This window comes from Triplophysa dalaica, chromosome 6 (genome assembly GCF_015846415.1).
Source record: "Triplophysa dalaica isolate WHDGS20190420 chromosome 6, ASM1584641v1, whole genome shotgun sequence".
Lineage (NCBI taxonomy): Eukaryota > Metazoa > Chordata > Actinopteri > Cypriniformes > Nemacheilidae > Triplophysa > Triplophysa dalaica.
Window position 1 is genome coordinate 5,988,343 of NC_079547.1, and position 11,013 is coordinate 5,999,355.

Below are 11,013 nucleotides of genomic sequence, written 5' to 3' on the forward strand. Positions count from 1 at the left end.
TTGTGGCAAAAATGATGGGAGTAACAACACAGACCCCAAACTCTTACGGAAATTTACTCAAATTTATTTCCACTCATGGGGTACGAAAGCATTGCTGACGCTGGCTTTCCACTTCCAGTTTCCTTCAATGAAAATTTACAAGTACATTGTTTATTTAACAGAGACAAAACGTTTGCATAAAATAAACAGAAGAAAGCAGCTTTAAATGGTGCAGTGTACATTCTTTTTTTTTTACAAGTACAAAAACAGAGTTACAATAATGTCCCTAAAACAAGAAAAGATTGAATAATAAAAGATAGAATACGGAGTGATATTCCTACATGAAATGTTGCTAAATGTTTCAGTGTTCGATTCTGAAGTCTACTATTCAAAAAGACAAGATACATTCTATAACCATCCGAGATATTACTCGGAGACCATTTAGTGCAAGTGACAATTTGTGTTTTTAATACAAAGCAATAGAAAAGACCAAATTTGTCGTAGTTTTAGATCACTAAAATGGAATAAAAAGAAATGTGATACAAACACAACACAGGCACACAAAATCCACTCCAGTGTTTCAGCACAGTGATCGTGGAGAACATCAGGATAAAATTCGATGTGAAACAGAATCTCATATCTCAGAATCTCACCTTTTCACCTCCCTAACTAATGGCACAACTTGCATATGTAGTTTATAGTAACACTTTTGATATGGTGATAAATAATTTATTCTGTTTTATTATTAGAGTTAAACTCTCCAGTGTATCTCCAAAAATAAATATTTGTGATGCATGTGAACTTTGGGTATCTCATGATTAAAAAACGTGTGATAAATCTGTAACCCTGTATCTGGACATTTAAAACTTTCCTGTTGTACAAAGGAGAGATATTAAGTATACACTTTATTTTTTTGGTCCCGCATTTGATCTACTTACAGCCTTCAAATCTTTATTTCCCTTTGCAGATATGCACTTCATGAGGATACTTTCCCATGTAACAAAACTCAGATATAGTGATTTACATGTATAGTAAAGTCTTCAAAGTTTTTCCCTTCCGTGTATTAATAAACATACAGTAGAGTCACTCACACAAAAAACACACACACACTGTAAGAACGAGAATGAAGAGACATATTCCCATAACTGGATTCAGATTTCTGGATCCGTCCTTGGCTCAGGTTGATTTGTTTAGGAGAGGTAGCGTTCCAGCTCCAGACAGAGGTTTTGGGATATGCGCTCATTTCCTTCATTCTTATGGACACAGAACTGTTTTGGATGGGCTCCAACTTCACGTCTTTGCTCACTGAAGGAAATCAAAGCAGGAAAAAGTATGGTTGATGCTCACACGGTCTTCCATAGAAAAGGGAGCCTTATACAATAAAGTTGTCAGTTATAATTCCTGACGTCTGACTTGAGACTGTGCTATGTTGTCGTTTGGAATAAAGGTCACACACACCTCAGGCATTAAGAAGCTCCTCATCGCTGCGTCCAATAGCGTCGGGGTTGGACAGAGGGTCTAGATCTGCGAAGAGGTTGAACCACGCAGACATATCCCTGGAGCTTCCCTTAGGGGCTGACATCACATTACACAAATCAACACACAAACAGTAAACGTTCAAGGGATTTATGACATCAGAAATTATCAAATTGAGACCAGAATATCAAATGTTACAGCAACTACAACAACAACACTGATCTACAACAACAACATTCTTTGTCTATAGGTAATTAGCAAGGTTATTTTAGTTTACTCAAATTTAAACTTTAAAAGCATTTTTGTTCTTTAAATCAAATCAAATACTGACCTAAAAAAAATAATGGGAAAAAATAAACAAATAAATAAACTGAAATACGTTTTAAGCACTGAAATTATGATTTTATGTTTTATTTTGATTATTAATCTTATATACAAAAATAAACAATTAAATAAAAGATTGATAAAGCATATAACAAAGTTGCTAGAATTACCATGAAAACAATCTAAAAGCTAAATTAAAATATTGATAAAAACTAAAATCAAAACTATAATAACTCTGGCATTTAGTAAAATCTTAAAACTCGCACCATTGACAGAAGAGTTTGGGCTATTCTGGGTGGGATGAGTTTGTCCTCCACTAGATGGTGGTTGAAGGGGTGGGGCTTGAAACATAGGGGGTGTTGCCCATCCTGAATAACAGTAAAAAACTAGTAAGAGTGAGCCACATATTAGGAGAAACAACGCTTTGCATTTTATTCCTCCTGCCACTAGAGGGCGGTCTAAAATAATTGGCAAACCTGTGGTGCTGAGGCTGTGGTCCAGGAGATGAGATGGCAGGAAGCCAGTGTGTGTGTTTGCTGTTGCAGTCTGCTGTGAAGCGGCAGCGACCGGAGCAGAAGGATCCTCGAAACAGCCAAAAGCGTCCTGCCACGCCTTACTGAAATCACTAGCGCCCCCCGCAGCCCCAGGACTGAGCAGATCCTGCAAGAATGACAGATCGCCTCTCTCTCCTTCCTCTTCTTTCACTTCTCCAGCGTGTAAAACATCAGACATCAGGTCCCTGCCTGTTAACACAAAAAAGGTTAAGGAAAAGGAAAAAAGTTTTCACAAATAATAGAATATAAATATTCAGTATTTCAGAGAGAATAAAACAACGAGCAAACAAAGGCTCTCAAAAAGATTGAAAAAGACCAAGTATGAAGAATAAAGAATACACACTTTATTTTGAAGACATTGTTTAACGTTCAGAGGAGATTTGGAAGTTGGACAGAATCATGAGCATAAAAACTGCACCGCTGTGTTAAGGCTGACAGAAAAGGATGTTTAAACACATCCAAAGCAGATTGATTTTGAGCAAGAACGGAGGGAGCGGTGGGCGTTAAAGAGATGCCCGGTTTGGAATTTATACCAGGTCGTAGTGTTTTGGACAAACCTTCTTGCCTTCCCTCATCTGAAGTGTTTAAATCCCATTGAGGTATTTGGGGTTGGAGAGCAGGCAGGGCGGGGTTCAGGGTTGGAGTGAGGGAAGGGGTCAGGGTCATTATGGGGGCAGGGTCTGAGGTCATGAGTAGCAGTTCATCGTCCACGCTAGCTTCACTGATGGGGCCTAACTGTTCATTCAAAGCTGCAGTACATGGAGATCAACATCAGAGATGCAAACAGGTGTTTTAAAAACATTCGGTCACACACATTGGTGCAAACAAAGAGACGGTTGGTCAAACAGTTCTATTTGATTCTTTGGGTCTGTGGCACCTAGTTAAGCATCATAAAACTTCAGTTGTGACACCAGGAGGAACATTTCTTTGGCCACTACTGTCATATATCAATGGGCTTAAAAAATTTCGACTGGGGTCTTAAGAATAATTTGTCTTACAAATAAGACTAAACAAGCACTAAAAATGAAGATATTTCTTCGTTATTTATAGTTCTACATTGTTGACTATTCTGGACGGCAACACAGATACAAGCCCTAGGGCACACACACACATATATAAAACCTATCTTACCAGAGTCCAGACTGGCACACAAAGAACTATCAGACTCTCTGCTTTGTCCATCCAAAGCACGGGTGGAAACTGTGAACAACAATGATCAAAACATGTTCTCATAACTAGCATTTTAATAATAATGAGGCTAACAACAATCCCGTTGTTCCAGTGGGTGTGTTCCCTAACATACCGGTCTCAGATGATTCACCGAATTGTTCATCTTCAAGTGACACCAGACTGCAACCCAGAAACACAAACAGCAAATTAATTTGACAGTTATATGCATGCAATCTTTCGTAAGCATGTTTCCTAGACACGCACAGTATCAGATTAGCATTACAAAACACATTCAATAAAATCTCAAAAGGGTATGTCACTTAAAGTCCCCGTGAACCAGAAGTTGCGATTGAATGACCCACATTGATAAACGATTTACAATAAACGCTGCAATATTTCATTGTAATTTTTTATTTCACTGGGACTTTAAGAGATGTTTTTGAGGGAAAGGGTGTGGGCCTTATTACAGGGTATTGGAGAAACAAAATACGTCTAATCTCGCACTAGTACCCAAACAGGAAATGACAGTGGAACTCAAAGCGGTCTTTCCTGTTTACAAGGGGAGTTTGTAATAGAACTAGAGTACAGCGATAAACTCACAGATCAGAAATAAGAGCCTTCAGAAAGACCTTTTGTCTGAACATAGCAGATAGGAGAAGTGAAGGGTTGCAGTGAATAAAAGACATGGCTGAATGAGAAATCTTAAAGCAAAAAGCAAACGTGACGGCCTCAAGAAGAAAGAAATCCTCACTTGTCTGCATGTTTATTGTTGTCCTCCTCTTTGCTCTCCTCTGCTGGCTGTCCGGATGCAATCTGATCCAATGGGTCCCTAAGTTCCTGCAATCGGACATTCATTACATACAATGTGTATAATATCATCTGTTTATCTTCTGACAGGCATATACAAACACACACTTTAAGGGTGGTGAACTGGTAGGGCACATATCCTTTGAAGGCTTCATGGATGCCAGACATCACATGTGCGGTCTTCTCCCAGTACTGTAGGAGGGTCGTCTGAAGAAAATAAACCAAAAAAAGGTAAGTGTAAAGGAGAATTAACATTAATATTAAATGTATGTTATTATCGGTTCTATCTGCTAATGTTATACCTGGTATGTGCATAAAGAATGTGATAGCATGTTGCAGCGACTGGCTCCCAGCATGTCCACTTTCTGACACACATCGTTTTTCAGCTTTTCGAAATGCACTTTTGTTCCTCTTACTTGAGCCTGAACCTGTTCAAAACACACAGAGTCCCCGTTTACACCTGATATTAAGATCTAGGATGTGTCTCCAATGCGTTTCTCATGACTACTTGGATTTAAAGCTTAGGGTCTCTGATTTTGGGAGTTTATATTGTCAATATGCATGTTGATAAGACACAAGTAAAAAGTTGAAAAGTAAATAGAACTTATTTTACCGTTCATTTCTTTCAAAAGTGAACTGCAGCTAATTTTAAAATGATAGCTCAAGGACATCCTTTATACCTGTAAAAATGACTTATGATTAAAGTAATCTTAAACTAATGTGAATTTGAGCTTTAAATGTTGATGGGAAGGTTGACCTATAAAGATGCCCTTCCTCCTCCATTAGATTTCGGTTACATTACCTTACGGAATTTCTCCAGTTGTTTGTAAGTGTCTGGGTCCAGTTCTTGCGAGACATCCTTCATCCAGAGCAAAGCTCCGCGGTACTCGGTCCGAGCCTTCTCCATCCGGCTCACTGTCAACAGAGTGTCGGCGATGGCTCTCCTCCGGAACGTCTCCACTTCCTGTTCCATCCGATAGAGAGGGGGACACAAAGCCAGTCTGGATTTGACAGGCAGGGTGACAACAGGGTGACAAAACACTGGTGTTAATAGCTTCATTATTAATAACCGCAGGATTAATGTAGCATGCAATTATAAACATATTCCATCCAAGGTATTTAGTATTAGAAGAACATTCCGCATTAAATGGTAAAGGACAACCATTGTACAGCCCATTCCATACACATGTCCTGATCACCTTGTCTGGGTTTATTCCACGATCTTTTTTTGCAGGCTTTATTGTGTTTAGTACTTGGCTACTAACCAAATAAATAAGTATGCATGACATTTTTATTTGCATTGAAAGTACGTTATTGTGGTGAAGATAGAGACTTCAGCATTCTATTGGAGATTTGAAACTAGAATAGTGCAGGAAACTGGTTGCCAGAGTAAAATCCAAATTTTAATAAATCCATCTGCCACAGAATGACAATAATACAAATATATTGACCAAAAATAATATAATAAATTAGCAAGAAAAACACATAATTTAACAATAAAACATAAGATGCCTGTAAAAAAATTATTACTGTTAAAGCATTACCTTACACAAATATAAGGCCAACCTTTGCAACTAAAATTACAATAATCACAATAAATCATTTAAATATACTTATTTTAATGTGTGTTTGTGCTAACCTTTTCTTGGCGGAGCAGCAGAGGGCCTTACTGGTGGCGTCCATCATACTGCCTGCTTTTGTTTTATCATGTTCTGCTTGAAAGCGCAGGAACAGCCCAAGTTCATTCTCCTCCTGAGAGAGGTCTGAAAAGACAAGATCACAAGCAAGAACAGCATCATTAACATAAGAAATAACATTGGCTTAACAAGCCATATTCATTTCCATCATTAGTAAAACACCTTCATATAAATATTTAACTTTATAAGTGACTGCTGAACTTACACTATCTGTACCCATGGAAACTACAAGAAATCGTATGCCATCTCATTCAAAACAAGCCGAACAAGAGTCTTTGTATTGTTTAAGCAGACATAGAGGGTAGAAGAGCGTGTTCCTCACTTACGTGTGATTCTTTGCTGGTATTTCTCAATCATTTTCAGAAGTTCTGTGCAGGTGATCTGGACTGAACGAAAAAACTGCAGAGAAGAAAGACGCTGATGTGATCTTTTTGTCACACATTCAAACGTTTTGCAAACACTGAGTTTTACCAACATGTTCTGATGCATGATCCACACAAAAAAATGACAAACACTGACTAAAACTGTCATGTAATTGGCTGTTTTGATGCCACTTTTGAAGAAAGATGATCTCTGGAATTGAACTTTATGCAGCTCTGTACAGGACGATCGAAATTCGACAATTTAAAGCAATTTAAAACCACATGGGACGTTTTCTTCTTTAATCGCTTTCAACGTACTCTGATGTCATATTATGTTTTGTCTGCGCAATGCTGGACACACCAAACACACCTGCTTATAAACATTTACCAATAAATCCAGCATTTACTCTGCTTCGATTCATGTAACATAATCTGGACAAGTAGAAATTCTGAACGGTAAACATAGGTATACTTATTTTTCACTAATTTTGGTGCAGTCCCCCGACTAAGGACCTGGTATATATTACAGTAAATTAGAGATATTTGGCCACAATGCCATGTCTGACACAGAATTCAGCCTATGAGAAAAATCTATTAACCACGCCCCTTAACAGCATGTACCAGCATTTTTTGTTGCGGTGCTCAAAAGCTTTTCTATATTTACCACAAGCAAACCTGACCTCTTACAAAAGCTTGCAAAAAGTGACTAAAAGCTTCAAACTAAAATCTAGCATGCAGGCCTGGCTGATCCTTTGTAAAGCATTCAGTGCTCACCAGATCAAATCTCAGAGTCTTTCATGGCCTTCAGCATTTATACACTCATACAGTCGGTCAGTCACACACAAATCTCGTATCTCCAAACCCAGACAACACGTCAGAACACATAAAATAGCCTGGTAGCAAGCCTCGCTGTCACGGCAACTGAGGCTGTTAAAGTGATACTTCACCCAAAGATGAAAATTCTGTCATCATTTACTCACCTTCGAGTTGTTTCAAATCTGTATACATTTCTTTGTTCTGATGAACACAGAGAAAGATATTGGGAATAATGCTTATAACCAAACAGATCTCAACACCCGTTGACTACCATAGTAGGACAAATTACGTTATCATTTTTTGGGTTCTGTTGAACACAAAGAAGACATTTTGAAGAATGTAGGACAGCAAACAGTTCTGGGGCACTCTTGACTACCATTGTTTTTTTCCATCTATGGTAGTTCCAAATATTTTTCTTGTGTTCAATAAAACAAAGAAATGTACACACATTTAAAAACAACTCAAATGGGAGTAAAGGATGACAGAATTTTCATTTTTGGGTGAAGTATCACTTTTAGAGTGATAGGAATGGAAGAGTGTGTACATGTGTTCTACCTGGAAAGAGAAACTCTGTATGCATAACCACAATGTGTCAATTGTTTCAAAGTGTTCCCTCACAAAGAGAGTTTCAGAGAGACAAACACAACAACAGGAATCATTTAATAATGAGCCTAAATAAGACAATCTATGTTCTGAAATTACATCAACACGGTTTACATCAACGTTACATTTCTGTTCACCAGAAATATTGGAAAGATTCAGAGCTACACACCAGGTAGGTGTAACCCTCGCAGGAGAGACCTTCAGGTTACTGTTTAACCGACTACACGCCTGACACACATTCAACAGTTACACCCTTCATCATTAGGCAGCAGCTATGCACGTTTTCTTTTCGATGCTTATTCAGATTTACCTGCAAATTCTGACTTAGGTATCTGTGTACATTACTCTACCAGGAAACATAGCTTTTTTAAGTAAACAACCTACTTAGGGCAGTTCTAATTCAGACATCTGCTCAATAGACAAGCACGCTGGGGGGCTTTCGAGGACTGTTCTCTGCTCTCAAACACATACACACCGTCAGGAAACGGTCTAATGGCCTGTTAACCAGGATATGCTTAAGTGTAACAGCCCGAGGCAGGGCTAGATTAGACGAGCACACGTAAACAAACACTTCCTCAAAGTATGAGTGGTCGACACAGTCTTTTATAAGATCTTGATTTCAAATAATAAAAAAAACCTCAGCTGTTGAATAATGTACATTGCTCACACATATAGCCAAACACGGTGCTTCCACTAAAGAGTTTCTGTGTCATCGGTGCATTTCATGTTGTGTATTAAATAAAGTTCAGGGTTTTCTAAATTTATGTTAAATAATCAAAAATGCCGTATGTGGAGTATACGACTATGATCAGAGCCATTTTGCACAATTTATTGGCCAAAACCCAACCCTCCAAAGAGAGATTGGCCAATCCAATGTCAGCAAACGCAAACAGGAAAAACAAGAGCTCCCCTAGGCCTATAACTACATGTGTGAATCCAGGCTCAATTTGATTTGGACTTAGTTAAGAAAATATACATGCTGATATGTAGGAAATGCACAACCAGACTGTTTAAGATAGAGATCGAAATTAAAGTAATAAAGAAGCATTGTTTTCTTTGAATGCGGCTACGCTGAAAATACTTTGATAATATCCAAAAATGCTGATGTTGTCTTGCCAATAAACTTAAATTAAAATCAAAAAAAGACGCAGAGATAGGGGTTCCAGATATGCTTATAGCCATTTTGACTGACCGTCAAAATGGTGTAACATCAAGCACCGTTGATCAAAGCACATCATCATCTAGAGCTCAGACATCATCTCTCATCTCTATCATCATGAGTTCATGTTCCATTAACCTCCCTCCCTCTCATTCGTTTGTTCCTCAGTCTTTCCCTGGCTCACAGACTTCTATAAAAGACATTTTCATTGCTTTTAATCATTCAGTCACACAGCCTTTCAAACAGAGAGCTGAGATTTAGAAATATGCTCCTACCTCTAATTTGGCATCCAGATCTGCGTCAGAAGCCACCACATGCTCATCTTCCTTTTTCCCTGTGGCCTTGATCAAAACTTGCTTGGTTTTCCAGAACTTCTTCTGCATTCGAGCCATGACGGAGCTGTCCTCCCCCAGAACAGCTCTGCCGCTGAACATATCGCTGGAGAACCTGAGAGATCAAAGGGTGATCTATAGATATGTACAGATTTAATCTAATGTAAGGATTGGAAACAAAGTCAATATACAAACCCATAGCTGTCCATGTTTTGGTGAGCTCGGTTTAGAACTGTAGAGCAAAATGAAAGAAATCAAATTTGACATTCTGACATGAATCATAACCACACATTCAAAAGGAAAAACTTGAATACTCACTTTTCTAAATTTAGCGAATGCATTCAGCAGACACTGAAGTAACTGGAAAATATGATTAAAACATATTAGAAATTACTAGAATATTCACAGACAAAGCCAATTTACAGCTGATGAATTTGAGCTTTGGAGTTCTGTATTCTTTCCATATGTTTTGTCCATTAGTAACAGCTGTTAACTGAACGATGTCTGTATGCCATGACTCTCTCAGTAATCATTTCCGTTTCCAATGACACATATCAGGCTATATAAAGCAAACAAACGTTTTATGCAGTCGATTCTTAAGAAAAACAATAAGGTTGTAACACACACCTGTCCTGATGTCTATTGCGCTTTAAGACTCTTGTGTTACGCGATTTAAAGAGGTGTTGCGCTCGCAACTAAATACAGTGGAAATGACATTTCTTTAGCACACAAACGCAGCTGTTTACAAGTCATTTTTCATTCAGAGCTGACCTGCTCGGATCGCACCTTCCTCCCATCCAGCTCATCATGGGCTCCGGTTACAATGTTGCAACCAGTCTGCTCGCTTTTCTTACATTTGCTCGCATTTGTTTGGTACATCGGTGATACTTTCTAGCAATGAACGGGTTCCACTGTGTATGCATACTAAATACATGATTTTGTAGGAAAATAAACGCATAATTATCCCCAAAAAGCAGCTACCGGATCCCAAACAAGATAAGGAGTCATCGAGTTCGGGCTGCGTCTTCCTATTAATACCTTATTAAACGCTAACTTGCGCTACAAACAATGACATCACGACTTCAGTTCATAAGTGAAAACTGACAATATACCGGTGCTTATAGTTTTCCAGACGCATTAATCAAATAGCAATGTGTAGATTATTGAAATGTTATAGGGCATCGCATTTCCTTACCCGCTGACGTTGCCTTCAGCAGCCCTGGGAACGTTCACGCACGTCATTCCCGTGACATGAGAAAGCGCGACGGCGCATGCGCCAAACAGTCCTGACTGATACATTTATCTGAGTTTATTTGCCACATAATGCAGATATTTTAAATATAGAAAGGTGTTAATAGATAGGGATATTTTAGATTTTATATATTTTGTGCTCATATTTTTATTTGTAGTTTACTTTTTTCTTGCTTAATTGGGTAAACACAACGCGATTGTTTCGATTATTTGTTTCCTAAAAAATGAATGCAATTAAAGATTAGACAATAGACAACAGAAAAATGTACTTCAATGCAATAGTGTAAATACACATAGTTTGTAATAGTATAATTTCTGAAATTGAGATGCTTCTGACGCGAAAAAAAACACACAAAATAAAGCAAAAATATAAATTAAACTGTTACAAAAATATAGTTCTTTATATTTGTATTTATTCCATCAGTTCCAAAATACAAGTGTTGAGTTGGCCTTGAAAAGACAACCGACGGCCAAGTTATGCTG

At 38.1% G+C, this 11,013-nt stretch overlaps 1 protein-coding gene across 4 annotated transcripts; it reads right to left on the reverse strand.

Annotated features, from left to right (window-relative positions):
* Nucleotides 1–43: 43 nt before the first annotated feature.
* Nucleotides 44–10,540, reverse strand: ical1 (islet cell autoantigen 1-like). 4 transcript variants are annotated; one of them, XM_056751266.1, is made up of 17 exons: nt 10,475–10,539; nt 9,598–9,639; nt 9,475–9,511; nt 9,223–9,394; nt 6,334–6,406; nt 5,950–6,073; nt 5,113–5,311; nt 4,613–4,738; nt 4,419–4,517; nt 4,255–4,340; nt 3,637–3,683; nt 3,465–3,533; nt 2,891–3,082; nt 2,256–2,522; nt 2,046–2,147; nt 1,438–1,554; nt 44–1,284 (listed from the first exon to the last, which is right to left on the reverse strand). In XM_056751266.1, the coding sequence occupies exons 3-16, from the start codon at nt 9,486–9,488 to the stop codon at nt 1,439–1,441; spliced, it is 1,686 nt and encodes a 561-aa protein (XP_056607244.1). In that variant the 5' UTR covers nt 9,489–9,511; nt 9,598–9,639; nt 10,475–10,539; the 3' UTR covers nt 44–1,284; nt 1,438. The 4 variants fall into 4 exon arrangements, with proteins under 4 accessions (XP_056607244.1, XP_056607246.1, XP_056607245.1 ...); XM_056751268.1 differs by lacking the exon at nt 10,475–10,539 and adding an exon at nt 10,051–10,464; XM_056751267.1 differs by lacking the exon at nt 10,475–10,539 and adding an exon at nt 9,907–10,044.
* Between the last annotated feature and the right edge of the window lie 473 nt (nt 10,541–11,013).